General features: G+C 39.9%; 1 protein-coding gene across 3 annotated transcripts in view; it reads left to right on the top strand.

The window, feature by feature from the left end:
* The window catches only part of LOC122790711 (von Willebrand factor A domain-containing protein 5A-like), a 1391420-nt gene that overhangs the window by 388785 nt on the left and 978789 nt on the right, over nt 1-23846 (top strand). For all 3 annotated transcript variants that reach the window (XM_044058264.1, XM_044058265.1, XM_044058267.1), the window contains exon 6: nt 23042-23156. In XM_044058264.1, coding sequence (XP_043914199.1) covers nt 23042-23156 — 115 coding nt within the window. The remainder of the gene's footprint in view (nt 1-23041; nt 23157-23846) is intronic.

Here is a 23846-nt window from a genome sequence, read left to right as displayed (position 1 = left end):
ATACTATTTGTTTGGTTTGACTTGTTCTCTGGTTGAGGAGAGAGGGAATTGATTCCTGTAATCCTTTTCTAAAAGTCTAAAAATGCAAGGTATGTTTCTGTTTGGGGAAAATAGAAAGTGCAACACATGAAAATTATATTGTATTTCTTCGATGTTTTTTGCCGGTTGCTCGAGAGTGTGATTTGCTTGAGTTCCGGTTAACTGGGCATTTACTGTATAATTAAAATGCAAGGACCAAGGGATTTAAAGCTGGGGGCCAAATACTAGTTTTGTTTCTGTCCACAGAAAACAAATGTCTGGGTAAATGTCCATTTGAAATAGTAGAAAACATGAATGAGATAAACTACAGAGTTTGAGTGGTAGGAGATTGCCAGACCAGATATACCATAACAAGATTATAAAACCATGGAAGGAAGGACAGACCTCTATAGTTAACTTGGGCAGCAGAGATTAGTGAATCTGGTAATGAAAGTAAACTGACCTCTGTGCTTACATTTACTACTAGTACTGTACATGATTCGGGTAGATGACACCCTGTCTTAGCTGCAGAAACAAGAAGTAATGAAGTTTCTTTTAGGGAGCATGTAAGTGTTTTCAGAACTGCTTGGCTGAGAAAATCTGATTCATACCCACGGCAAGATTGTTGACTGGGGAAAAAATCCTGAGAAAAGACTATACAGGAGGTAGTAAAGGAATGGATTATGTCAGACATAGTTTATAATCATAATAGGAGTGCCACAACACTACTGTGTTAGTACCAAGACCTAAGGTATAAGTAGAAGGTGTAGTAATTTTAGGAGGCAGAATAGCATTTTAAGTAATGACAGTACTTGGCATACTGGCTGAAGGAAGAATAGACTGGTGAGGGAAGGTAAGTCTTGACTGAACTAAATGGGCTACAAACATTCAAAGGAGAAGTATTGCATTGGCCTGTTTGACACAACATAAAGTGGATGGCCTGTTTCCAGCACACAGTTCATTGAGTAGACATGAAACTAAAGGCTTCAGTTGAGAGGGTCAAGTTGTAGCATAATGTGGTAGTTCTAACCATTTGTAATAGTTTAGGTGACCAAAAATGTGTAAACGGCTGTGTGAATAATGTTTGAGGCAATTAAATGTTTGACATCTGTAAAAGCTGCTATATTGAGGTTATTGTGTTACTTTAAGTACAAATGATTTTTATTTGGTTAATGTGCACATTGCTCTAAAGTATGTGTGTGTATGTATATATACATGTATAGAGAGAGATAGGGAGAGTGAAAAGCCTGTTTGCATTGTGTAGTTTAGGATTAGTGAATGAAGTAGTTGCAGATGTATGAAAAGAGAGCTGAAAGCAAGAAACCCAGTAGGCAGAAAGGATGCCCTTTGTAAAAAGGACTTGGAGGCATTAGGAGAGAAAAATCACCCAAAGTAAAGAAAAACATGAGAAGAGATGTAGAATAGTTACCACCAGAGGACTCCAAATGGATCTACCAGCACAGACTTTTTCCCATCAGCATATAACTGTTTAAGATACTGTCTGCGTGTTTAGGTAAAGTACAGAACTTGATTTACTTGAAAGAACCTTCATTTGAGTTCATTTGTAAATAACAAACTGCATTATTTTTATAAGACTGTTGTCTCACTACTAAATTGCAGTGGATTGCAACAATGAAACCAGAGATGATAAAATTAATGAGTTTGATCATTATATGAACTAATCTGTACATATACATGTATAACCTAAACTAAGTCATGCATTTCCAGCCTGTGCAAATAAGTGAAATAAAAATGCATATCACTACAGTGAAATAGTTTATGCACACTCTGGTCATGTCTTCACTTACTTACCTATGTTCTTCCTATTTTGACAGTTTAGCCCAAGGTGGTGCAGCGGTTAGTATCGTCGCCTCACAGCAAGAGGTTCTCCGGTTCGATTCTTGGCTGGAGTGCCTTCTGTGTGGAGTCTGCATGTCCTCCCCGCGGTCGAGTGACATTAAAGACATGCAGGTAGGTGCATGCGTGAATGGGTGTGCCTTCTTTGAAGGTTGGGCGTCAGGCTGGCACCTTGGCACCATAAAAATCTACTGCCAATCATAAGCAGACCGGAGTTCCGCTGTGGCAACCCCTAACCGGGAAAAGCCGAAAGACATTATTTTTTTTATTTGAATATCAGTTATCAAAACTTAATTAACTAACTACAAAAAGCCATAGAAGTAAACGCACCCATTTCATCAAAGCGCTACATATTATGTGGAAGATCTAACTCACAACTCATAAAAGTCAGCCCTAATTTACAAAGAAAAGTAGCCCACTTACAATAAAAATAAACTTTTAATCTAAATTTAACATGAGACGTTTCTTGAATCTGTATGCCCATATTAATTGAAGTATGCATACATAGTAAAACAGCAGTTAAAGAAATATGAAACACTTGAATGATCATTATACTGAGTCACATAAAATGGCTACTAAAATTGGACAGAAGATGTGAGATAGCCCCACATATCAGGAAGGAACAGACCCTTATTTAGGGAAACTAATGGCTGTAAAAAAAAAAAAAAAAATAGTATGGAGAATCCTAAACAGTTGAAGAATGAGCTGTCTAGGCACACCAAATGAAGATCATAAATCTTTGAGTAAATGTGTACTAAATACAAGCAGAACTATAGTACGTTTAAATAAATTACTAGTAAATCTATTTAAATAAAAATCGTACAGCATAAACTCCTACCACAACATTTCCACAAATACAAACTGTGCCGTAGAGTGGAAAACCATAAACAAGAACAGTATTTCTTTTTATTCTCTTCTCCTTCCATCATTGTAATAGCCTGGTTCCTCAGTACCTGTCCATACCAGGTCTACCAGCTGTCTATTTGCCCACCCTGGACTTTCCAATCTGGTGTTGCTGGGACCGGTCATGGAGCCTAGGTATCTGGGTATCAGCACATCTGTGCATTCATTTGGGGAGAAGTTTACTTATGACCTAAACATTTTTACCCCTTCCTTACAGAACTTATGGTATGCCTGGTGGGAGTGGGGGGTGGGGGTGGGGGGGTAGTACAGTGGCGCAGTGTTAGCTCAGCCATATCCTACCCTATGTCTCTGTTCTTGGCATGCCTACCAGTATGCCTTCCCCAACCTCCACCAGGGATCAACACATTAGATAGTTGTAGATCCTCCCAACCACCCTGGGATGGTAACACTCATCCCACCTTGCTGCTGTGTTGTCATCTGAACCAATAACTGAACCTGGTTTGAATGGGTTGTAGTCAGGGGTTAATCCCTCTGTGCTAACAAGAACAGTAGGTAAAAAAATAAACCTCCACCAGCATTCATATCAGGTATAAAGTAGACATCTGTCAGTAGCTACATGTTGAAGTTCTGAAGACCACAGATGCAGTCTTTGTTATAGCAGAACTGAATATATGAATGTGAGGAAATGTATACTAGGTTCAAAGTTGTGATATCTTCAGGTATTCCCTCAGTTTCAAGGTACAGCTATCTCAGACATGATATATAAGTAGCAGGGTTTGGGCATAGCCTCCATGTTGGGGGCTGAAACTCTTTTGCTTCTTCTCTTTAATAGTATAGCAGTGAGTTTTAGAAGAAAAATCTTGATTGGATGGGAAATGGGAAATTCACCCCGGGGATCACTTCTGTGGCTCTGCTCGACAGGGGCACAGGAAAATAATTTTCTTGGGTGGCAAAAGCCAGGGTACATTTTTTGGCTAGGCTTGTATGGGCTCTAGGGCCGATAGCCTAGTACCTATCTATGAATATACTTTTTTTGAGTTGCTGTTCAGTTTTTGATTGGGTCTTGCACTTCTGATAGTGAGCTTATGGCAGCTATATTCACCGGCTAAACTAACCTTCACTGCAGCCAACCCAGAGTGAAACCCTATCTGACCTCCATGCACCAAAACACAGCCATATAGTATATCATTTCAAGGTGCAAACCTCAGGACTCTATCTTTCTTAAGTCCACCATTGCCAGCCACAAAAACAAAGAAAATAGAAAAATTCCTAACTAAAAAAAAAATCTCAGGATTAAACTCCTCCCACCAAATTTGCTGCATACTTACCCCAACTGAGAGGTAATTTGTAGAAAAAATTCTACTAAACCATAAAACCTTAACCAGTTAGGCTGTTTTTAGACAGGATTTTTTTCTTATCAGAAAAAATACACAGGGTAATACAGTAAAAGTTGAAACCACCACCCTCTCCCGTGAGTTAAAAAAGGCAAAAAAAAATACAAAAGTGCAGCCAGTCACAGAAATCCACACAAAAATGCTGACAACATTTCTTGTCGTATGTTCATAGGAAGTTACTAGGCTATTGGCCTTGAAGCCCTTACAAGTCTAGCCAAGAATTTAGCCCATGTTCCAGCAAGTCGGCACTCTGTCCAGTAGGGGCACAGGTGGAATCCCAGGGTGTATTTTCTGTTCCCCATTCAGTTATCCAGGTTGCGCTTAAAAGGGTTTAATGAGGTACTCTGCTTTACGTGGAGAAGGCATCTATTCTACAAAAGAGGGAGTCTCTGGGGCACAAATCTGTCCTGCCAACAAGTCCTATTGTTGCAGACTAGGATGAGGTCTCGCGTGCGGGTTACTCTAGTGGAGCTTGAGTTGCGGATATGTAGCAGTCTCATCAGGGCGGGATCTGAGATTGCTTTGTATGTCAGACAGAGGTCACCTCTGAGGAGTCTGGAGGAGACTGAGTAGAGGACAGGGCTTTTAGCCTATCTGTGTAGGGTAGATGTTTAAGGCCCTGGATTCTCCAGGTGAGGAATCTCTGTGGTCTCTCCAGTTACTGCTTGTGCTTTGTGAGGTACATGCCAAAAGGGGCATTGTTTTCAATAATCAGTCTTATAAGGGAAGAATACAAGGATGTTATGACCACCTTGTCCCTGGATGAGATACCCTTACTAATGAGGTGGGACATGTAGAAAGCTTTCCGTTCAACGGAGGCAATTTGGTGGTCAAAAGTCAGTTTGCTATCAGCCCAAGCCCTTCATGACTTGATTGCGTGCTTACTGACTTATCAATGGGATAATTTTGGGACATCTTTCTCCCCAAAAGGGATGATGATGCATTTTTTGGCATTCAGTTTGAGGCCATCTTTCTGGCACCAGTCTTTTGTTTGGGTGAGACCCTCTTGGAGGATGTTCACTAGGGGAATTGATGACAAGCACCCAGCTTGCAGTCATCTGCAAACTTGGTCAGCCGTAGCCCACTAGATTTGGCCTGCACCTCTGAGAAGTATATCCCAAACAGCAGCGGCCCCAAGACCGATCCCTGGGGTACACTGCTTGTTATGGGTCTACTACTTGAGGTGGCTTCCCCTATTTTGACTAGGTGAGTTCTATTAGTGAGTCAGTTTGCTGCCCATCTGGTAGCATATGGATTGATGCCTAGTTGAGAGAGTTTATCTAGTATACCTGAGTGGGGAATAGTATTGAAGGTCTTGGCCATGTCAAGATAGGCGGTGTGCACAGTCTTCCCCTCATCTATGACCTTTGAGACGATCGTCGACCATATTTAACAGGCATGACCTCCCCTTGACAAAACAAAACTGTGTGAGATCAAGTGTCTGAAGGTTGCCAATGTCCTTGTTAATGTAATCTGCACCATGGCCTTGCAAATCAGGCTAGTTAGGCTAATGGTTCTATAATTTCCTGGATCGGTGGACGCTCCACCTTTGTGCATAGAGATGACAGTAGCTCTCCTCCACTCGGCTGGGACGAGGCTTTGGTAGAATAGGGTGCCTAATGGTGCTGCAAGTTCCTGCCTGAGTTCATGTAGGATACAGCGTGGGATGTTACTGGGTCCCATGGAGGTTGTATTTTTTGCCTTTGAGAGGGCAGTGATGACTTTCTCCCAAGAGATAAGGGGAGGGGGGGCAGGTACTGGGGATGTCCTGTTTTACTGATGGGGGGGACAGAGGAGTGAAGTTTTCACTGAACCTTTCTGCCAGCAGGTTGGCTATATCTACAGGGTTTGTGTATGTGGTGTCCTTGACCACTAGTTCTGAACAGATCTGGGTGCTTCCTTTGAGACTGTGGACATATGGGAAGAAGGCCTTATGATTATCTCTAGTAGATGTGGCCAGTTTGGACTCTAAGTTTGCTTTGGAGGATTTCACTAGTGCTCTTATTTACTTGTTCAGGCTAAGGAGAGATTGCTTCCAATTAGACACCTGCTGCTTCTTGGTCCTGGACAGAAATTTTTGTTCCTTTTATTATGGAGTTTATTTATTGTGTATGTCCACCAGACAGGTTTACTCTTCCTTGAGGAGGAGGATTTCATTCTGTCTGGTGTTCCTGATTCCATGCAGCTATATAAATGCTCATATAGTACGTTGGTGTAAGTATGGACATATGTGCCAGTTTCTCTGGAGGGGGCTGTGAAGCTGTTTATACCTTCTTCCCTCAGGTGGTTGTAATCAGCTTTGGAGGAGTTTGTTTTGTTTGACTCTAGTTAGGGCGGGTCAGGGGAGATGGTGACTTCGAAAGTGACTGCTTTGTGGTCGGTCCTTACCAGGGATGATGACACTGTAGGGATGCTGCAGTGGTTACTCATGTTAGTTAATACCAAGTCCAAGATATTTTCATCTCTTGTGGAGTGTCAGTCAACTGGTCCAAGATATTTACATTGGCAAAATCAAGGAATCTCTCGGCATTTGTGTTTTGGCATGAGTATTTCTTCCAGTCTATGGCTGGATAGTTAATATCGCCCAGGATCAGGGTAATGGGTTGAATCTTGATAGTCAGAGGTCCAGACAGGTTGAGTGGGTGTCTTGTCAAAGTTGGAGGCCTGTAGCTAGCCATGATTTGAATAGAGGTCTTGACAATAGTTAACTGCACATGGAGTATTTCCTGTGCATCATAGTGTTTGACCAGCCTAGAGGTGTGTATGTCTTTTAGATATATATTGCAACTCCACCTCCTTTTGTTTTGCTGTCCATGGCTTGGGGTCTGAATGAATGATAGGATGAATAACCTGGTATGGCTCGGGTGGTCTTTGCAGCTTTGAACCAGGTTTCTGTGACTGCACAAATCTCAGCTTCTTCCAGGGTTAAGAATGCTTGCAATGAGTGCAGTTTCATGTTTAGACTCCTAGCATTTTGCAGCATGATCTTTAATTTATGTTTTGATGAAATTTTCATGTTGGGAGTTATGACCTCATGGCATTGCCTAAAAAAGGCACTATGGGGGAGGCAAGAGCCTTAGCCAGGAGCCTGAAGCCCAAGGGAGCCAGATACAGGCCATCTCTGACAAAGCATCTTGGCTTGCCAATCATCTCAGGCTGTCAGGTACTGGATCCCCTTTGAATGACATCAGAAACTAAGACAGTTGTTAAAGTCAATCATTTTCTGTTTGTATTGAGGCATCATTCTGGGTGACAGTAGAATGCTCCTTAAGGCAAGGGACATACCTGCCTGGGACACATACTCAGCAAGCTCGATAAGGTCTCTCTTCATATAGTCCAGGGAGGTACATCTGAAGTCATTCACTGCAACATGGATTATGACAGTCATAATAGTACCTTTTGAGAGACTTGAGTGCATTGGTGATATGACACATTCTGGCACCTGACAAACAACTAAGTGTGACTTTCTCCTTATCCAGCCTGGTGAGGGACACATCTGTGTGCCTCACAATGGAGTCTCCTGTGACTAATATGTTGGGTTTGTTTAGGCCTTAGTGGCTGCGAGACACAGGTGTGTGGACTATGGGTGATGTATGGTGTGGTGGATAGTGGAGTTTGCGTGTGTTTATGCCTTGGGGGTCTCTTTTGTTTCGGTATGCTTTTGCTGAAGACCTCTGTGTATGCGGGAGTGTGTTGTGTAGGTGTAGGTGGTGTTTGAGGTGTGGTGCTTATGTTGCCAACCTTCTCAGTAGCAGATACACTGGTTTGTGGGAGAGAGCAATGACACTGGGTGCTTGATGTAATTGCATCTCTCACAAATTGTGTCCCTAGGTGCTAGTAGTAGAGGGTTGTCCATATACATGAGGCAGTTGCTACACTGTCTCAGGATCCCATATCGACCAGACTGACTGGAGAAAATGTAGGAAATTGTCCATCTATATTTGTCAGAAGCTGAAAGAGCTAGGAGGGTAAAGGGAGGAAGGTCTACGAGTAGTGCTACTAGATAACACAAGTGCTACTAAGGGGAAACTTTGTAGCTGGATTACCTCAAAAAGGGTTTAAAAAATGTGCAGTTGAAGCTCTGGATGCCACAGACCTGTATCTAGACTATGCTACTCAATTTTAAGGTTAAGAACTCAGTAAAAAAATCACAATGAAGCACAGATTAATCACTTGTAGTCAAAAGAATAGAACTCGCAGTATGAAAAAATACAGTTAAACAGCAACAAAATGCAGTTATAAACAGTAATGAATTGCAGTAGATGATAATGAAATAGTTAATCAGTAGCTTGCTTTGAAACAGTAGTTCACAAGTCACGGCAGTAACAGACGGCACAAATAAAGCAGTGATTCAGTAGAATACTGTCATCAATTTAGTGAGGCTACCAACAAGCAGTAATAAATACAGCAAACTAAATGCAGTTAAACCCCTAAGCACAAGCAGCAAATTGAAGTAGAAAGAGGTACAGTTGTTTTCTTTTTTTCTTATTTTTTATTTTAGTAGAAAGTGCAGAGCAGAAGATAATGAGATAATTCAAGGTTCAGAAGCTAAATCGGTGGGCCTTTACTAAGTTCTCACTATAAAACGGTAGAATGAGCTGATGTAATGTGACATGTTGAGTTTAAAGTGTTACTGTACCTGCAGAAATGTTTTAGGGCTACGTTTTAACAAATACAGTAGTAACATAGCTACTTACCAGATGTCCTATGTGATATGCTACATTTGCAAGACATACAATGATATGCCTTAGTGCGCCTTTGCCATGTGGAGAAAATAGTTCAACATCAAAAAAAGTGGAACAATGCAAGGCTAAAATGCAGGTGAACTACATGGAAAACTTGTAACATGATTTTGGAGTTAATTTGTCCCACCTATGTGGTACCAGTAACACTTTATTACCACATATTAGACACACACACGAGTGCACATGCACACACAAGTACACCTGTCTGTTCATAGATGGATATGTATATATGCATATATATATATATATATATATATATATATATATATATATATATATATATATATATATACACACATATATGTATGTATATATACATATATAGTAGTTGATTCTTTGCATTTGTCTCCAAGGACAGCTATATTTAGTGGTGCATGCATTTGGGAGTGCAATTATAATTAGATGAATGTGTCTTGGTGCTTCTGTCCTGAGTTTATATTCTAAGAGCATTGCATTGTATTGTGTGCTCTCCTTTCTCATAAGTCTAATTGCAATATTCGGGTTCTACGTCCATCTAGGAATCCTGACTTCATAAATGTAGGATTATAAACATTGGTATTTAATCAGTTGTCTAATTTTTTCTTGAAAATATGTAGATTCTGACTGACAGATATGGTAGTTCATTCCAAGTTATAGGAATATGTATAGGAATATGTATTAATATTTATACATTAATACGTATAAGTTCCTTCCTCAAATTTTCATTAAAGCTTTTAATACAGTATTTCAAATTGTGTCTTTGTGCTTTATCTTAGTTAAATAATTCCGAATTTAATGATGCCCTCGGTTCTTCATTATATAGTGCTCTATATATGCTAAACAAGGGTTCCACAAAATACCCATAATGCAGAGAATAAGAATCTATTTCTGTACCTTTCCTCATAAGACAAGTTGCACACATATTTTATCCTCTTAGTAAACCTCTAAATGGTTTAGTTGTCCTTTTGTATAAATGTAAAGTAATTACTACATTCCATCATTGGGTGAATGTATGACTTAAGACTGGTCATGCAAACTACATCCTTTGCTGAGAACCTGCGTAAGAATAAAATTCTTACTTATTTTATGACTGCAGATGGTAAAGTCTAAATGTCTGAAGAATGAGAATTTATCAGTTATAATGGTTTCCAAAGTCCTTGGTATTCAGATACCACTGCTAAGGTTGTATAACCTTTGAATTTATCTACACTGGAGTTGATGTTTATTTTGGAACAAATTTCTGAAAGGTAACCTTACATTTGTCTGCATATTTCCTTAACCAGCATGACTTATTTTTAGGGATATTGACAAAAACCAGGTAAAACAGTGGGCCAAGTACTGACCCCTGTGGTACACCATGATAACGCGGAATTACAACAGATTAAGTAGTTATATTGGTAGTTAACATGTATTGTTTTTTGAGGAAGGCAGTCAAAAGTTGTCATTAAGTGTAGGAATATTGTGTTACTTTTTAGACCAATATCCATGGTGAATATTACCTGGTCATAAAATTTGACAATGTTTGTTAAAGTTGAGCGACCTTTTATAAAGCCATGTTGGTTCAGGTTATCTTCATCTATAACTCTGAATTCATCATTCATAATGCCTATTAAGCATCATTCAGAACATTTACCATGAATAGGCATTAGACTAATCCGGCTATATTTATTAATATCAAAAGTTTTCCTATTTTTAAATTTTGGTGTAATAAATTATTTTTCCATGAAGCAGGTGCAGTTCCCAGATTTAGATAACCTATTAAATAAAGGCAACAGTAGTGTGCTTAATTCACTCTTAATATTAGCCAGCATAATATGATGTTGTCTGGACTCATTGAAGTACCAGTTTTAATTTGGTTGAGTGCATTATTAAGGGGTTCCTGGTTTATTAATGGTCATGAATATGTAGATGTTTGTACTAGAAGTGGATAGGCCTTTATTTTTGCATTCTGTTCTTTCTCAGATTTTGAGAAATGTGCATTAAATGCATATGCTGTTAACTTAGGATGAGTCAAGGATATTTCCCTATTTCAAGTGTTAAACCTGGGTTCCTGAATGAGTTAAAATATAGTATGTTATTTTCTGCTCTTGATACTCCATTTTCAAACTTTTCTTTATCTCTGTTAATTCTGTGCTAAAATTCATTTGAAACCTTATTAAGTTTTGCATTATTTCTCTCTGTTAAAACACAATTCCTACTTTTACCTAAGGAGTTTGGTAGGAGTCATCTGTGTCCGAGGTAATGGGTCTGACCCTTGCATTGAGTTCATCTTAGAAGGTGCTGACTGTGGATCTTCAGTGTGACACTGTGGTTGTGATGAGGTTGTGGCAAAAGTTCGGTGTCAGTAATCTTCTTGTGCATGGTCCAGGGTTGAACCTTAAATTGTGGAGAAGCTGGAAGGGAAGATCTTAAAAACATTCAAAAACTATCATCAAGTATGTTTAAAATCACAGATAATAATGCTGGAGCTTGATCTTTGCAAGTTCCATTATTTTATTGTGAAGGCAGATGAGCACTGTCTCAGTATCAGATCTTGGGTGGTCAGCATTTATTACAGTCAGTGGGGGGGCATGTATGGGGAAGAACCAATCCATTTGGGGGTGTCTGACAAATTTCCTATCCTTAATAATTACAACTTTTTAAAATTTATTTTTGACACCAAAAACTCTAAATGTTTAAGCTCTGCTCTAAGTCTGATAAGTAAAAAGCAAATACCTTTGATGTCTCTTCAAAATGATATTAGAATTGTGTCTCCATTAATGTTAAATGTCAATGGAATAAATACATAAATTATACAAAAATGGGGGAAAGTTGATGGTTAGGTTAGAGAAGATTAAGTTATAAACGAGCAGTTTCGCATTGTAGCTTCATCAGATCTGCCTGGTTCACAGTTTGGATTGATATGTCCTATTAAGATGTTTGAGAATGATGTCTCTAAAGCTGTATGCCTTTTTTTTCAACTTTAATAATTTAAAGCTCCACCCTTGGTAAAGTTATTTCTAATAATCTGGGTTGTGTTTACTTCCAGTGCAGATTCAACATGGTTGTCTAATAAAGTTTCCAAAATTTCACAACACACTTCCATGGTGTCATTTGGGCATGACAAGTCCTTCAGACCTAAATCCTGATTATAATAAAATTTTTGTAATTATACTTTTAATAAGAATTGTTTATGGTTTTAGCTTTTTCCTTTAATGAAAACTTAATATTATTGTGATCTGAGTAATGATTCACATACCTTGATATCACTAACTAGATTTTCAACATTAATTGCAACCATGTCTAGTAAGTTTTATTCTGTCATGTTTTCCTCTAGTAGCTATGTGTAACCATGAAAGGTATTGATATCTAGAAATGTTTGTGGATGCTGAGAACCAAATGAACCATAAGATCAATTTATATTGGGGATAATTAAAAGCTCTAGAAATGTTTGAGGATACTGAGAGCCACCTGAACCATCAGACCAATTTATATTGGGATAATTAAAATCTCCTAAGTAAGGCACACTTTACATGTCCAAGTACAGTCAAGTGTTTTAGGAACTTCATATGTTTAGAACCATTTATACTAGGACTTTGATAGCATGCAATAAAGCAAGTGATATCTTTTGGACTCATGATGTGCATAACCATAATGTCCTGGTGCTTATTGCATGAAACAAAATCTGAGTAAATAAGTGTCTTTAGTTAGAATTAGTAAGCTTTCTCCTGTGTTGTGCTCACATACACATTCATACTTAATATAACTTGGAAAAAAGTTGTTACAAAAACTCCACGCTAGTAGCTCGCATAATAAAGGACCTGAAATCATGGATATGCACCTTCCCAGTTTTTCAGCAGCCAATTTGGTGGGTATGGGAATAATGAGACAGTGTAACAATTGTCTAATGTTCACTGACAACTATTTAATCCTCAAAGAAACAAATACAGTATGCTAGAGATATAAATATACAATTTCTATGGAGGTAAAATTGTCAGAGGGACGCACACTACACCCACCACTCACAGTACACACCCCACAAATAGTACTTATGCTGAGGCACTAAACTGCAGTCTTCTCAAAGTCCTCAAAGACATTCTACCTCCAAAAACTGTACTCGGCAAACCTGAAAGCACTCAAAAGAAACAACATCTAACACTGTATACCACAGCCACTCCCAGTCGAGCTACAACTACGAAGCCCACAAGTCACGCCAATACACTACCCAGGACTCCAGTCATAGAGATTCCATTATACAACATACTGATGCCCCACTCACTAGGCTGAACAAGGAGAAAATAATGGTCAGTTGCCTATCAGGGCCAGGATCCACCAAGTTACACATGCAGTCAAGTCACTGCACTACAGGTACCAGTATGATTCAGTCATAGTTCATGTAGGTGTAAGTGACCTGAGATGTACATCCCTAGACTATATGAAGAGAGACATTATGGAGCTCTGGGACTGTGTGTCACAGGCTGGTATGTGCCTAGCATTGAGCAGCATTCTACCTTCACCAAGAATGTTGCCACACAACATGATCAGAAAATGACTGACTTTAATAATTGGCACAGGTTTTGGTTTCATTCTAAGGAGATACAATATTTCCTCAGTGTTATGGTTAACAAATCACCTTGCTTTGTCAAGAATGGTCTGCACCTGTCCCCTCTAGGCTTTCAGTTAATGGCTAAAGCATTGTCCTCCCTCATAAAGCCTTTTTAGGCAATAACAAAAGGATCTGATATTGTCTTTTTTGTCTGACTCAACATGTGGGTTTTTAGATCCAGTCATATTCTACAGCTGTGCCTTATACCAAAGCATTAGCTCCGACACCTCTGACTCCTCCTCTACCCACAATTTCCCTCTAATGCCTGAACTACCTCAGATCTCATTTGCTGCCTGCCTAAACAGATGTGCTGGACTGAGAGCTCCATCTTGTTTCATGATAAGTGAAGCTTTTGATCTTCCCTGTTTTGATATATTTAGGCTTATTATTAGGATTATATACAGTTTTTTTTCTGATAGCATAATTATAAATTTAGTGGCTTTTCCTAGTGTTTTGCTTTGTGTTAGTGTGTGTTCTCAGTTCTTGGCTCTTGGTCTTTATGTAGTTAGGATTATTTAGAAATAGTTTAAAATAGTTTTAAATAGTAGTATTAAGATAGATAATGTAACTGCTTTCTTCTTCTAATGTCGGAAAACTACAGGCTTTAAGAAGTGTTCCTCTTGTGGGCATAAAATCCTGGCTCAAGACCCATACTCGCAGTATGTATATTGTTTGGGGCCTTCCCACTTGCAGGACTCTTCTTATATATTGTGCTGCTTTTGGCACCAGGTCCCTCCAAGAAAGGAAAGAGAAGCTTATTTTGAAAGGGCCCCTTCCCCCTCAGACAGGGTCAGAAATGTCTTTGGATCCAAAGGCATCCTCTACCTCTTTTTCCTCTTGACAGAAAGAAGGAAAAAGACAGAGAAAGGTCAAAAGAAAAAGTGAGAGAGATAGAGAGACAGACAGACCAAAAGATAATTCTAAGGACCAACACCAAGAAAAGAGACCAGAAGACCATTTGGACAAACCTAAGCAAAGGTCTCTGGACCCCACAGCTATTGCTAGTCTGGCACCTAAGGTTTCGAGGCTGTCAGATCCTACTGTCTCCTGGATTCAAACTCCCTCCCCAAAAACTTCTTTTTCTCAGTAATAATTAGTCCAGTCTTCATTCTCCCATACATCAGAAGATGTTTTCAGGCACTGCTTTGATAGCTTTGTCTTTGTGATCTGGTCAATCCACTAGGAGTCTTACAGAGTTAGATGTCAAATGAATGATGAGGAAGTTTCTGAGCACTCGGATTCAGCTGGGAGTCCTCCCTGCTCCATCCCCAAGGAAATGATTGGGATCAGATCCTTCAAGCCCAACTGTACCTCTTCTGACCCCCATCTCCATTTTTGGAGCCAGTACATATTGGATACAACCTTCTTGCTGTATCTGTAAGCCCTGGAGACTTCGGCTTTGACATCTTCCCTCACTGTCTTGACAACAATGCACTCTGTTCAAGTTGAGTCCTGGAGCCAGAGTATCAAAGTCAAAGTATCGATAGTGCAGTCGACTCCAAGATTTTCAAAGCCATCCCTTCCACTCAGGGCTTCTTCCTTGAACAGCTGGGTTCTGAGGTGTCCCTCAGAGCTGTCAGCCCTTGGAGTTGAGAGGACTACTGCTCCTGGTGTTTTAGGTGGCTTTTCCTTGGCTCCATTGGCTGAATCAGCTTTCAAGGCTGTGGAGAAGACCTTTGCTGGACCAAGATGACTGATGTGTGCACAGAGTCTGGCTCTATCCAGATGTCCACTGAAGACTGCTCCTTCTTCCTGTAATTCTGGTTGACAAAGACAGATGGATCCAGTTATCTTCAAGCCCACCTGTCATTCGAGCTCCACATCTGATTCTGATGTGTCTCCTTCAGAAATCCCAATTCAAATTCCTTGGAAGTGGACTTGCAAGTAGAAGCTCATTGACTCCTCTCCTGAGTCATTGACAGAAGACATCAACTTAGATGGGGGAGAAGGGTTCCCAAAGTCCCCCGAAGATGTCTCCTTTATAAACATCCTAGAAATAAAGAAACGGGGGGGGTCCACTGAAACCTGTTTTTCTGATGAGCTGGTGCTTCTTGAAGCTTTCTGGTGTGGCCCTTCAATGTACTGGGTGGTTCCAACTCCTGAAGCCTTAGTTGACCTCATTGCCCAGAAGGCTTGAAAGGAATCTGATGGTGCAGTGCCCACCCCCTCAAAAAAAAAAAAAAAAAAAAAAAAAAAGCAGCTAAAGGGTCTCCCTGTGGATGCTATGATGGTAGCAGCATCCACAAAAAAGGAACTGCCTGAAGAAAGATCCTCTGTTCATCCCCCTAACACGGAGTCTAGGATATCGGACAGCTTGGGAAAGTGGACTTAGTTCAGTGCAGGAATGCAAATGTTGCTGAAGCTTATCTGGCACACCTGACATGTTTCCAGTGGGAACTGATCAAGGAGTTTTTAAATTCCCTGGCAGATAACTTGCCTTCAGATATTCAGAAAATGATGGATACCCATTTGTCTACCCTACAGTCATCCTTGAATGTTGCCATGAGACGTCCATCTATTGCAGCAGATGGATGGCACAGCATGAGCAGCTGGCACAGGTATTACTGTATGATGTCATGCCTGGGTGCGCCTCTGCAACTTTGTGGAAAGCTGTAAGACACCCTTCATAAATGCCCACTGATATGGTTCTACCGTATGAGGGCCAAAAGTAAAGGAAACACTTTCCAGGAGTGCGTAGTAGGGTAAGACCTTGTCTGTCATTGGAATCCATTTTTCAACTACTCAGAGATCCTTCTCCAGGAATCAGAGGAGGGAGAAAAATGTGGTTCAAGAAGTTGCAGGGTTTTTACCAGGACATTCTTTAAGATAGGCTTCCAAGAGGAAGAGGCAATTCCATGGGATGTCGCCCTCAGGGTAGAGGCAGTCCACAGAACTACGGTTTCAGTGGAACTTTCACAGAGAAACCTTATCAGCTTCTATCAACTTTTGCCTGACTTCTGCAGTCTGGAGGCAGTTAGGGGATCTTACACCCTCCAGCCTGGCAAAATATAAGTGCCAATTCTTGGGTGCTAAGAATCATTACCGGAGGTTGTACAATACCATTTTTAGAATCTCCAAAGACAAAAGGTTTCCCCAAAATATTCCTGATACTCCACCCAGTCATTTGGAATCTGTAGCAATAGAGGTTTTAAAGTTGCTGGACAAAAGAGTCATCCAGCTAGTCCCTCAGACCAACATGGATCTGGAATTTGTTCAAGGTTCTTTTTAGTTCCAAAAAGACAGGGGACCTCAGACAAATATTGGATCTCAGCAATCTGAATCAATATGTAAAACAGACAAAATTTTGGATGGTCACAGTACAGTCCCCTCTACCTCTGCTGAGGAAGGGGATTGGAGTGTGTTATATCAATCTGCAGGATGCCTACTGTCATATAAAGATCCAGCTACAGTTCAGGAGATTCCTCCATTTCTGACTGGAAGCCACTCACTATCAGTTCAGTGCACTGCCATTTGGTCTCATCTGTGTCTTGAAGGTGAGAGTGATCCTCCTATGTTGCAGTCATGTCAGGACCTTCTACCCAAGGATGTGATCACCATGCACTTGAACAACATATTGGTGGTTTGATATATCAACCAATAAGGTGGAATGCATTTGTATCCTTTTTGTCGAGAAGCCATGAAGGTTTGGCAGTGGATAATGTCTTCAAACCACTTTCTAATAGCAACACACATACCTGGGATGTCCAATATCCTGGCAGACAAATTGAGCAGAAATATACTATTGCCTCACGAGTGGTCTTGCAGCAGAACAGTGTCAACTGACAGTTTTAGCCACTGGGGCAACCTTGCTGTGCCCTGTTTGCTTCGTACCTCAGCAATAAATGCAGAAGTTACTTCAGCCTCATCTCTTTAAAGGGACAGTCACCACAAAATGCTGTAGTCCTTCTTTACTCCCCCCATGTCTCCTTTATGCCTTTCCACCAATTCTGCTTGTCACCAAGTTCATTCGGAAGGCAACGGTGTGCAAGACCATGAAAATCTTCATTGTCCTCCTCTGGCCCCGGCAGGTGTGGTTCTTCTTTCTTTGGCCTCATCTGGTTACATCCATCATGGCTTCAGTATCTATTTCCAGGTCTCCTCAGTCACCTGTCCAGGCTACGTCTACCGGATCTCATGGCTGTAAAATTGACTACATAGTTTCTCCAGTTTTAACAATTGCCAGAGATGCCAGACTTTATCCCTGATAGTTTATATCTTCCTCTCAAAGGAACTCAGCCAAAAAGATTTATAAAAGCAAATGGAAGCTGTTTTCCATTTGGGCCTGTTCTAAGGGACTAAACTCACTTTTCAGCACCTTTACCTGAAATTTTGGAGTTTCTGTTGGAACTATTTAGGACTGGATCAAGTTATTCTGCAGTTAAAGTCCAATTGACAGCCATTTAAATTATCAACAATCCTTCCATTGCTTCCCTCAGTGACCAAAGCCTTCCTTAGATGAACTTTTTATTGAGACCCCCATTTTGTGATCTGATCCCTCCCTGGGGTATTACTGTCTTACTGCAATCATTAATTCAAAAAACCTTTGAACAGCAGAATCTGTAGATATAAAGTTTCTTTCAAGGGAAAATATTTTTCTGGTTGCCATCATATCTGTGAAACATGTTCAGAATTACAGACACTCTCTATTAAATCTCCTTTTCTTATTTTCCACAAAAGCAGTGTGTCACTGAAGGCGAACCTTTTGTTTCTTCCCAAAGTAGCTTCAGAATCTAACTTAACCAACATATTGATTTACCGGTTTTCTTTCCAAATTTTTACAAAGAAAAAAGGAGAACATACGTGGGATACCTTGGACAACTCAGGTTTTATCTCCACTGTTCTAAAGAGTTTCAGAAAATCAGATCAGTTGTTCATATCCTTCTCCAAGCCGAAGCTTGGACAATCAGTATCTAAAGTAAACCTATCAAAATGGTTAGTAAACTGCATTTCATTTGTCTGTGATTCAAGAGGCATGTCTTTACAATCAAAGCCTAAGGTTCATTCTACCAGGGCAATGGCAACTTCAACAGCATTTGCAAAAAGAGTGCCTGTCAGTGACATGCACTGCTGCAACATGGTCTTCAACTTATTTCTTTGTATCTCATTATAATTTAGATGTGCAGTCTAGAATTTGCACATCTTTTGGCTCGGCCATACTCAGCAATGTTCTTCCTTGAGATCACCCAGGTCCCCTGTCAGGTAGCTTGGGAATCTGTCCCACATATTGAATCAGATGAAAAAAGATAACATCAGGTATGAAAGTTATGTACTTAACATAACTATGGATCCATGTTGCATTATTTTCATCTGGGTCAACTCCACTCCCCCTTCCAAATTGGCATTATTTTTTTTCTAGGGATTGAGCACACCTGCTGTGGACCCTATCCCTTTATAACTCTTGGCATTTGTAGTAATTTATGTAATTTTCCCTACATAGTTTATCACCAGTTTTGGCTATTCAGCAAACTCGATCTGAGGTAATGTATGCAATAGAGGGGAATAATGAGTAGGGGAGTAGTCAGAACTCTCGGATCCAATGGTTTGGTATGAGGCGCCGAGGTCGGATCAATCTAAATCTGACAACCCACATGTTGAAACAGATGAAAATAAGACAACACCGATCTATCATTGTGGTAAGTACATAACTTTTGTTTTAACTGCTCAGTGTCAAGAATCTAAACAAGAAGCTCTACTTCCACCAAGCTCTCCTCACATTGGATAATACAGAGACATCTATGTAGTTACTGAGGCATGGTTTAAAACAGTAGTGAATACCCCAGCAGTGCAAGGCTTCAGCACTTTCCACACATTTAGACTGACAACTGCACAGATATGGACTAAAGGTGGAGGTGTCTCGATGTACATTAGTAACAAGCATATCTCTATGTTTGTCAGACAGGATGAATCACTAGAGCTCCTCCACATCAAGACTGCTGTAGACAGAGTTCCATACCATATCACAGCAAGCTATAGGTCACCCTCTGTGTCCCATGAATCACATAGTTCATAGGCCTGTTGGAGACACTCGCCATTCAACCAAATACCATACTCATGGGGGACTTTTATTATGCCTGTATAAAATTGGGAATCCTACACAATTCTAGATTTGTAGGTATAGAGGTTCCTAGACTTTGTAACCCTGTGTTGTGTCCTCTGTAGTAAGGGCAGACCACAAAGCAGTCTCCTTTGAAATAAGAATCAATTCTGTAACCCCAGCCAAACCCTCTAATAGTTAGAAACTACTCCAAGGCAAATTAAATGATAACATTTCAAAATTCCAAGCCGCTCCAAACCCATGCAACACTGCAGCCTATGCAGATTTATTACAGACGTTCTGTACAACAGTGTCAATGATTGCATAGAGGTTGCTGTGCTTGCCAAAATTAAGCCCTAAACTAATTTGAAAAGCAAACCACCCCAGTGAAATCCAAAATTAAACAGGTTGTACAAGAAGAGAAAAAAGTCCTACCTAAAATTAGGAAGTGAAACACAGCAAAAAAGATTAAAAACTCTCTTGTCAAACTGAATAGACAACTAAGAGGAGTAATTAAGTCCAACAAAGCAAATTTTGAGGTAAAGATAGTGTAGGCCAAGGACAATAGTAAGGTCCTCTTTATCTGAGTCCAGAACCTCAAAGGCAACACACACAAGTGTGCTGAACTGTTGGTAAATGGAGCCACATTCACAGAAGCAGGAAATAAGGAAAATCTTCTGATTGACAAATTCAGCTCCAACTTTACCCCAGCCACCCCTCAGGAAATACCACCTAACATAACCCCCCAAAAAAAATATATCAAGGAACAGGTCTTAGATGCATTCTCTAAGGACAAGAGTACAACTTTGGTGGGCCCCAATAATATCCCAAGATGTCTCCTCAAAAGCCTGAAATACAAGTTATCAAGGGCCACTGGAGTCTCTATTCAACCAAAGCCTCCACACAGGATTTGTATCACGTGAAATGAGGACTGCAACGATCACCCTTCTGCACAAGGTCAGACCAGCAGTGGATCCTGGAAACCACAGATCCATTAGTCTGACTAGTTTCATATGTGAAGCCATGACAAGAATTATCATTGAAATAGTTAAAAATGACATAGGAAACTTTAAGATACTATACCCAACCCAGTTTAGTTTTGTCAAAGGCAAGTGATGCCTACTGAACCTGGTGAACTTCTATAAAAGAAACTCTAAGGCACAGTGATTTATGGGAATAGATTTGGGTTGCCTGGCTAGGCTTATAAAGACTCCAGTGGTCATTAGCCTAGTATACACCTATAAACCTATAGGAGTAGACAAGAGTTTATAGAGATAGTGGTAATAGATAAGTAGCCATTGAGGTTTATTGATTAGGGGTAGTAGAAATGAGTGGAAGTGTGGCAGTGAGCAACTTAATCAGAGGGTGAGGGGCAATTTAAGTTATTTAGGAAGTAGGAACAGAGTTCTTTAATGAAAAGAGGTTTAGATTGTTTCCATGGTATGTTGTGCAGAATACTGTTCCACAGTTTGGTGATGATATGCGAGTACAGTGCATCACTAAATTAGTTATGGGACTTGGGTACACAGGCTAGGGATTTGTCTTGGGAACAGAGGTGTCCAAGTGAATGAATCATGGGATGAGAGTTGCTAGGGAAGAGCAGTTGATGTATTTGTATAGTACTGAGTGAGCAATTTTTAGCTGAGAGTACATGATTTACTGTGAGAATTCCACCCAGTTGAGTTTCCTTAGAGAAATGTAGTGGTGTGTTTTTGCATGGAGAAGAGCTACATATCTGGCCGTTTTGTTATAACATGAGAGTTTGTTCAGCTGAGAAACATATTTTTGTGAATACTGAGGAGGCAAACTTAAGGTAGGAAGTAGGTTGTGGATGTGTTTTCATGCTTCCTGATTCAGTTAAATTGTTTATTCCATACGGGCGTCTACTTTCTGGTGAGTTTTGGTAATGTGTTTTGAAAATGCATGACAAATTTACAGTTATCAAATAGCTTAGTATTAGTGACATTATCAAGGTGAATATTGACAAGTCATCAAAGAAACACTTTCTTGAAATTTAATATTATTTTCATTTCCTTAATATAATGTTGCGTGTGTGTATGTGCATGCAACGCCATATCCCCCAGCTATAGCATATCATGAAATAAGGCATTAATAGCCATGGAAACGTGTCACAGTCATGTGATAGCACTCTAAATTAAAACAATTGGAAATTCTTGGTGACTGGGTTTCTTGGGTAGTGCAGATTACAGGCATGGAGTGCTGTATGTTGTTGACAATGTGATCTATGCAAATTTAATCACCTTGCCATTTGTTGTGACTGTGACTTAACACAGTTTAAGGTGATGTTTCTCTTTTCCTGGACAATCAGTTATAGAGTGGTAATGCAGAATTCAGCTGAACATTAGATGACCACACTTCCAAACACCTCAGCTGATGGAATGAATGTATACTAATAGCTCCTGGCATAAATATGTGTCTTGTATTCACCTGTTATAATGTGGAGCCCTCACTACCAGTGCAAGACATTGCTTTCAAACACCCAAGCTGATCCAGTCATTTGGCATTTGGTGCCTTCTGATCTGGGTAAACCAAGTATGCTTTATATTCTCAAGAATTTTGTTTGTATGTGCAAAAATCTGGATCTACCACCTGATAATCTGACATGCCATTATTTCCCTTTATCTGAGTCATATGCCACATACCTATGTTGATATGGTATGTTTGTGATGGCATGCTGAATCTTAGGAATGTCCCTTAAACCACACAAGTTATTCACCATAAGTGCAAGTCACCTGTAAGTCATACCTAAGCAAAGTGCAGTGAAATTAACACCTGGCAACATTGTGCCACTCTAGTCTGAACTGCCCTTTGGGTAAGAAGGACTCGCTGTTAACCCTTGTTCACTTCTCAAAGTAACAGGGTGTCAGCAGCATTTCAGAAAGTGTGTGTGTGGGGGGGACATGATGCCACCTCTCTGTCCTTCTATGGCAACTGATGAGCAAGTAGAACTCGCATGTCTGCTCAACAGCATTGATGAGTTACATTCAGAAAATGCATAATCACAGTGGTATGCTGCTGTAGCCTGAATTTCATTGGAATTTTTTTTCACAATTTTTTCAGCTCCAGTGATTTGCTCACATAAGCAGTCATATGCAGGAAATGCAGAAACACATTTTGAAATCCAGAAGACTATGTAGACTCCAGTTTTTCAGGTGTTGTATTCCAGTACCAGTACTACAAGGGGTTCCTAGATTCCACTGAAACATTGGTTGAGCAATCAGCAGTGTTAGACTGGGATTAAACCTCATATTGCAAAAGCTGCAGTGGTCAACATTATAGATGTCCTGCTGCAGATGCCTAAAAGATAGAAATTTAATAAGATAGTTGTAGTAATTTGTAGGATATTAAAAATGGTTTGCGATGACATTTGCTGTATGTATCCGAAATGCTGACAACACATCCACACCTGCACCCACAGCTACTCCCACTGCAAGTCATTACAACATTGACAGACATTTTATGCTGCATTGCTTTTCTAAGGAATTTAAGTACTTCATTTTCCTTTTAATTATTGTTTGTGTTCTTTTTGTGTCTGTCTTTATAGGTCTCATTGGACCAGGGACACCAGTTTAACAAAGATGTGGAGTTACTGATTTACTACAGCGATGTTCACAAGCCCAGCATCTGTCTGGAATCGGGGCTTGAAACAGCAGAAGCAGGTTAGGGCTTTTACTAGTAAAATAAAATACAGAAAGCATGCACAGACTTAGGACGTCTGTCTTTTATCATATGATTGAAATATTCAGGAATGCCAATGTCATAAGGAGAAAAGTGATGGGTTGCAATAACAAAAGACAAAAATGGACCTGCAAACAAGGCACGTTAAATAATGAAAAATACTTTAATAAAAGTATTAGGTTCTATTAGACAGACCGGTTTCGGCAATTACTTTACAGAGCCTTCTTCAGTGTTTGAATAAAATACAAAAAAAGAACCTATTTATAAGAAATTCTTTGAATCATGTGATTCATTACAAATGTTCATTGAGACCAGGCTTAACGAGCCCACCAAGTTTAATAATCCATTTTTTCTCCATTGAATTCAATGTCATGCCAACCTAATTTATTGTTTCTAGATCTCAAAATTTTATCAATAATGATAAAACTGAAACATGCATTATGATGATTTAAAGAATGTTTATATAAGGCATTCGTTTCCCTCTTATTCCTAATATCGCTGAGATGCTCAGATATGCGTAGTTTCAATGGTCTTGAAGTTTGACCAACATAAAATGCAGAACAGTTGCACTTGGCCAAGTAAATTACCCAGTCGGAGGAGCAATTGGCAAAGAATTTTATATTATACACCTCTGGGGTATTTTGGCTGGTAAAACTTTTAGTTTTAAGTAA

This window comes from Protopterus annectens, chromosome 16.part0 (assembly GCF_019279795.1).
Source record: "Protopterus annectens isolate FY-2018-M chromosome 16.part0, PAN1.0, whole genome shotgun sequence".
NCBI lineage: Eukaryota > Metazoa > Chordata > Ceratodontiformes > Protopteridae > Protopterus > Protopterus annectens.
Note: the sequence above shows the minus strand (reverse complement) of the source record. Positions and strands in the feature narration are given on the sequence as shown.